General features: G+C 31.2%; 1 protein-coding gene and 1 long non-coding RNA gene across 2 annotated transcripts; one reads left to right on the top strand and one right to left on the bottom strand.

Annotated features, from left to right (window-relative positions):
* Positions 1-855: 855 nt before the first annotated feature.
* LOC149902702 (uncharacterized) lies at positions 856-1,724 on the bottom strand. Its single transcript, XR_016457462.1, has 2 exons — positions 1,350-1,724; positions 856-1,096 (listed from the first exon to the last, which is right to left on the bottom strand). It is a non-coding gene; the product is annotated as an uncharacterized LOC149902702 (long non-coding RNA).
* Positions 1,725-4,768: 3,044 nt separating this feature from the next.
* Positions 4,769-6,797, top strand: LOC149902701 (dnaJ homolog subfamily C member 25 homolog). Its single transcript, XM_090109658.1, has one exon. It carries the CDS (start codon positions 4,883-4,885, stop codon positions 5,897-5,899), a length of 1,017 nt encoding a protein of 338 aa, XP_089965784.1. The 5' UTR covers positions 4,769-4,882; the 3' UTR covers positions 5,900-6,797.
* Positions 6,798-6,814: the final 17 nt, after the last annotated feature.

The raw sequence follows: 6,814 nt of genomic DNA, 5'->3' as shown, positions 1-6,814 counted from the left end.
TTTTCGAAAATTGAGTTGGCAACACTGAACATTATCGTCCGATAGCCACTGGGAATATCGGTGTCGGCTCCGATATCCGATATCGGACCGGACAATGTGAAAGACAGGCACATATTTCATACATTTTCGTAGACAGATAATCCAATAGACACCGGCAATGCGTGTCGCAGAAAGAGATAAAAAAGAATACGTCACAATATTTAGGGTTACCATGTGAGGGAAAATTTACCCCGCAATTTGTAAGATACAAATCTCTCAATATCATTATTCACATAACATAAGTGGATAATAATGAGATATCCACATTACATACTTACATGTTTATACTAATAGTATAAAGAGAAAATGTTTGTAATTATGTATGTACATATGTATGTATGGTTTTCGGAGCGCAGCTAGTATATAATAAACATATATTACTTTTAGATGGGTAATACATATTATGTATATACACATACCTATATATTATATAATCCATACTATATAATATTATAAATGCGAAAGTGACTCTGTCTGTCTGTCTGTTACTCAATCACGCCTAAACTACTAAAACAATTTGCATGAAATTTGGTATGTAGATATTTTGATACCTGAGAAAGGACATAGGCTACCTTTTATTGCGAAATATGTACCACGGGCGAAGCCGGGGTGGACCACTAGTATGTATAATATATATCATTATCATAATCCCATATAAAAATGTGTATGTAATGATAATGTAGATGAAAACTCGATTGTTCATTATTTTTTATAAAATAAAATAAAAAAAATAAAAGAATGTTTATTTTCGTAAGTATTAACAGATACACACGTTAATTATATTGACCGACCCGCGAACGCGCAAAAAAAACGAAATTTACTTAATAATAATTTATTGTAATAAAAAAATTACATTTAAATTATCTCTAACTTAATTAACTACGTCCCTCCGGTTCAATGTTGGAAGTTGGAACCAAGAGTGTCCATTGTCTTCGGCGGGGCAGCGTCGCGGTGGTGGTGATTGCCGTAATACTTTCTAACCTTCGGTTTTGGTTTCCAATCTGTTCATCCTGTAGCTACAATCCAAATTTGTCGTAAATTATCCGGTTCAGGAAAACTGGAACAAGCCATTGAATATTTCAGATATTTAATTAAATACACACTGCAGAATATATATTATTATTTCCCATAATAGTGGGTAACAATTTGTAGAAAAGTTGGCAGCACAAAATTTTTTAGGTTAAAATTTATAATTGTTATTTTTGTGGTTTTTAAACAATGTATTCAAGTCAACAGCACGTGATACACAATATATTAACACGCTGAAATATCATGAAGGCCTATAAACTGATAAAGAGTTGTATACTTACGAGTGAAAAGACAATCCAGGCATTTTCGTTCCACTATCACTTTAACACCCTTTAACGCTACACCGCACCATGGTATTATTTTATAAGGTATTAACAGTAAGTCTAAATCATTAAAAACCAAACATACCATGAATTACGTAACTTAGAACATGTAAAAACTATATTTTTAGGGAAGACGATAGTTAGCTGTCAAACTTTGTTTAGCAAAGTAGGTTTCTTTTCTTGAAAAAAGTGGCACGCTGGGTGAAACAAAAAATTTTATCGTTCTCTCTCATTTCTTTACACAACACCGGCATAAGTTGCTCTTTTTCTTGTGTGAATGCGACATAAACTATCAATTTGTCTATTGGTTTCTCTGTCTACGTACATTTTACTTCCCTCCGATATCGGATATCGGCTATCGGCTTCCGATATCCGATATCGGATCGGATAATGTGAAAACGCTCTGAGTGTCCGTTCTGTAGCGTTTATTATTCTGTGGTTCAGTGTTGAAAAAAAAAATATTCATAGAGTTAGCAATAACCTCATTAATGCTCGGAGCAATTATCAAGCCTGGAGAAGTAACAATTAATTGAACAATAAAGCACTAGTTTGGCTTTTTTGGCTTATGGCAAAATGTCATGCGAAAAAAGAGAACAGATATATGTCAGTTCGACAGTTTGAAATGACATGGCCCATTTCAATTTGTTTTGATCACCAGTCTGGTGATCATCGCTTGGTTATTTTAATTATTTTGTTTGAAGTGAAAAACTAGTGTTTTAGTTTAATTTGTTATTTTATGAAAAGACAATTAACTAAAGATAACATGGCTTGTGTTGCTTACGGCTGTAAAATCCGTAGTAATGTGAAATCGGACGAAAATAGAAATTTGTCATTTCACAGGTTAGTGATTTTGATCAATTTTTGGCTAATTGTATTATAAATCAGTGAATTTGCGTTATTTTCTAAATCATCTATGTTTTATCTACCCTTGATCATTTAAATGAAATCATAATTAGCTTATTTTTGAGAGAAAATGCAAAATATTACTTCCATAGTGTTGTGCAATTATCGATACTTTAATAGAAACGAAATATTCAAATATACGTACTTTGCTAAGGTACTTTGACAATGACTGCTTTAAATCAAATAGGTTAGGAGAAAAAAGTTATTTAAGTATGGATTTTATTGTTATTTGCAGGTTTCTGGCTTGAGAACAATTAAAAGATGTTTGGGTTAAAGCTATAGCACAGGGAAAATTGGAAGCCTTCAAAACATTCGCGGCCTTGTTCAAATCATTTCTAATCAGACGGGAAGAAAAGTAAAGTGCTTTGTAGAGATGCTGTGCGACAAGTTTAAGGTGGCATCTATTTTAAATAATAAATATTGTAATTTGGTAATTAAGTGTCGAAATAAAATGTTGTTAAAAAAATAAATGTTTATTTGTTTTATTTGAAGCAATTTATTTTTAACTTTTACCAATTTTTTCCTGTGGGAATGAGTTATTTTCCCACGGTAAATTGTAGCCTATATGTTATTCTGATGTTTAAACTATATAATTGTAAAGTTCCATAAAAACTCATTCAGTAGTTTTTACGTGAAAGAGTATCAAATGTCCATCCATACTAATATTATAAATGCGAAAGTAACTCTGTCTGTCTGTCTGTTACTCAATCACGCCTAAACTACTGAACCAATTTGCATGAAATTTGGTATGGAGATATTTTGATACCCGAGAAAGGACATAGGCTACCTTTTATTGCGAAATATGTACCACGGGCGAAGCCGGGGCGGACCTCTAGTTCTTATATATTTTTGCTTTTATAATATTGCACGCCTCTTAAGCGAAGCGTTGAGGTGGGTACTACTGTCACTTCGCGCAAAACATCTGATTTTTCAAACTTAAAATGTCTTTATGTATCATACATTGCACTTGTAAGATAATACATACACACACATATTAAGAAAAAACACTATTTTTAACGTTCATGATATTTTTGATGTCATTTTTGTTATTTAAACTAGTTAAAAAACAGTTTAAAAAAGTTCTGTCTTGGACGTCCGTGTGTCTGTATGTGCGGATCCTTTTTCTTGTTAACACGATAGCGACCGAAATACTTTACTAATCGAGTCTTTTTTTTTCTCTTACGCTTGAGTATGCTCAGGAATAGAACCCTTTCATTTTTCAGGGTCTGATTCGATGTGGTTTAATTGTTATTAAATAAACAAAAATAATAATTAATAAATATTTATTAAAAAAAAATTATGAGGCGTGCACTTTTGGATTTTCCAAATTATTAGTAGGATACGACTATTGATTTGTAAAAAGATCAACCAAGTGGAAGTCAGATTCGCGCACGAAGGGTTCCGTAGGTATAATTCTATGAATGAATCTATGAAAACAGGAAAAAATACGTACCTTTTTACGAAACCATAAAAACAACCTAAACCGAAATACCTAATAATATTTTTTATAAATACCACTACCATACAATGCAAGGCAGTCAATACGCATCGTAAATGAATAATTCCAAATTAAAAGAATCTTAAAATTTGGAATTACCTATCCATAATTCAAAATTAAACGAATCTTAAATTATCTTAAAGCAATTTTATATCTTAATTTTTTTATTTATCGATATTTTAGTATTCGATAAAGTGTCAAGCACTACCTTTTTAGAACAAAAAGTGGCTACATGTGGATTTGAATGCCAAGCAGATAATAGTGTGTTGTCTCTTTCTATCGCATTAATAAGGGTATTGAATAAAAGAGAGCCACTATATAAGAAACGTTCAATTAATTGTTACTTCTCCAGGCTAGTTAATTGCTCCGAGCATTAATGTGTAAATAAAGTGGTATACATAATAATTGGTTGAAAAATATTTACGGTTATTTTAAGTACATAATTTGGACTTTGATTATTTCATTAACATTTTTTTCAAACCTTCATCCATACTTATATATTTTTTTTTAACACAATTTGAATTAACTTTGATTATTTCGAAAAAACTACAATGAAACGAAAGCTTTAAAATTTTTTCCAACAATTAATAATTACTAACGATAAATCGATTGCACGCATCAATTCACGCGCATTACTTTTTATGAGTGCTCGATTGTGCGAAGCGTTGCTGTAGTTGGAACATTCAACGTTAAGCATTATGCCGCATAATGCGCTCTAGTGCTGTAATTGGAAAACACGGATTGTGACTATACGTATAATAATACCTCAATATTGTATTATGAAACCATTCTCAGTTATTTTCACTATATAACATTTTTACGTTTTTTAACGTTTGAAGAAACTTATAACGCAACAGTTTTGCAAGATTCTCGTGGGAGTAGGTACACATTTTAGAACTCAAGAAAAATTAGCTGACGTCGATGTGACGTTGACATTATTTTATCAAAGTTCAAATTGACATGAGCTAGCTGTGCTTGCGGTGCATAGTTTCGAATTTCGATTCGATTTTCGTTTTATTTTTATTAATTTTTAACACATTGACTTAGTTTTTTTATATTTTCAAAGCAAAGTTCATGTAAAAAGATAACAATGTTGTGTTATAATAAACGTTTTATTCTTGTGTTTATAATATGTCACTTAACTGTCTCGTTCGGTCACGATCATCTACTTGAAGGTATTTACTGCGGTAAAGAAAATTGCTACGAAGTTTTAGGCGTAACAAGAGAGGCAACCAAGAATGAAATCGGTAAGAGCTATAGACAATTGGCCCGAAAGGTCCATCCGGACTTGCATCGAGGCGAGGAAGCGAAAAAAGAAGCCGAAGAAAAATTCAAGCAAATCGCGACTGCTTATGAGATCTTACGAGACGATGAAGCTCGATCTGACTACGACTACATGTTGGACAATCCACAAGAATACTATGCTCACTACTACAGATATTACAGGCGGCGGATGGCACCTAAAGTCGACGTAAGAATTGTCCTCGCAGTTACTATCACAATCATATCTGTAATACAGTACTATAGCGCTTGGTCTAAATATGATACAGCCATCAAATACTTCATGACTGTACCTAAGTATAGAAACAGAGCTATGGATATGGCCAAGACAGAAATCAAAGATTCTCAGGGCAAAGGCAGAAATAAGAAAAGTAAAGCAGAACAAAAAGAGGAACAAGACAGGATAGTCAGAAGAGTTATAGAAGAAAATATGGATATTAAAGGTGCATATGCAAAACCAGAGATTAAAGATATATTATGGATACAGTTAATATTATTGCCATATACAGTGTCTTATTATATTTACTGGTATTTAAGATGGTTATGGAATTTCACAATTTTAAAAAAGCCATATGGCGATGAAGAGAAACTATATTTAATTAGAAAAAATATGCAGCTTGGTCAGCTTCAATTTGATGCTTTAGAAGATGATGAAAAACAATCATTCCTTGATGAGGAACTATGGATAAAAGAGAACTTTGTCATTTGGAAAGAAATTAAAGATTTAGAAACTAAGAAAGCATTAGCAGAAAATAATAAATATAAGCAATATAGAAGGTACATAAAGAGTCATGGTGTGGGACGCATGACATTTGACGATTCGTGATAACTTTAATAAGATATATTTTGAATGCATTTATTTATTTTAAAATGAGTTGTGAGGGATATTCGCTTAGTATAATATTTATATTTATAATTTATTACTTATTGGGCTGTTAGTGTCAGAAAATTTAATATATAATTTTACAATTACTGTCAGACTATTTTTATTGTTACATGAGTGATGAGATTATTGTACCCTGTAGCTAAAAACTTACCGTAATACATAACTAAAGTAGTTACCCTACAGGTTAAAGCTATAGCTATTTTTATAAGGAAAACAAATATAAAATGTTTGTTTAAGAACCCAGAAATTAAAATTATTTTTAATCTTGTGTCAAAGATCAGCAATGAAATGTGATGCAACAAGCAATATAAGAAAAATTATTCAGATAAAACCTATGTTATAGACTAGGAAGGCTTTTACTAAGTTAAGGACAAATAAAAATTAATTAAGCATTGATTGGGATTTTTTTTAAAGAGTAGTGCTGTTTTGACTAGTTTCGTATCCTTTGAAAATGCAATTTAAATAAAACATTCATAAAAAAGCCACAATTAAAATTCTTGTTTCATTTTTATTTTAATTGGCATAATTAATTAGCATATTGTTTGATATCTTATCTACTTTTACCACACATACGAGTGATGTATGACAAAGGTATGTTTCTGAAATTCTAAGTATATCAAAATAGTTTTTGAATTTAAGGAAATAACATAGGCATTTAATAATAATTAATTTTTAACTTGTATGGTTATTGTTGTGTTGCAGCCATAGTCGCTCAAGCAAAACCTAATCTAATTGTTGCCATCTGTACAAATAAACTAATGTGTCTAATAATTATTATCAAATCATTTGCAGATCAATTTAATTCTACACATTTGTTATTCCATATTTTTTAAAAGCAAAAATGGGTAAATAAAA

The sequence above is a fragment of the Colias eurytheme genome, chromosome 14 (genome assembly GCF_061535395.1).
Source record: "Colias eurytheme isolate Ceu_HAF_F1 chromosome 14, ilColEury1 Martin Lab GWU primary, whole genome shotgun sequence".
NCBI lineage: Eukaryota > Metazoa > Arthropoda > Insecta > Lepidoptera > Pieridae > Colias > Colias eurytheme.
Note: the sequence above shows the minus strand (reverse complement) of the source record. Positions and strands in the feature narration are given on the sequence as shown.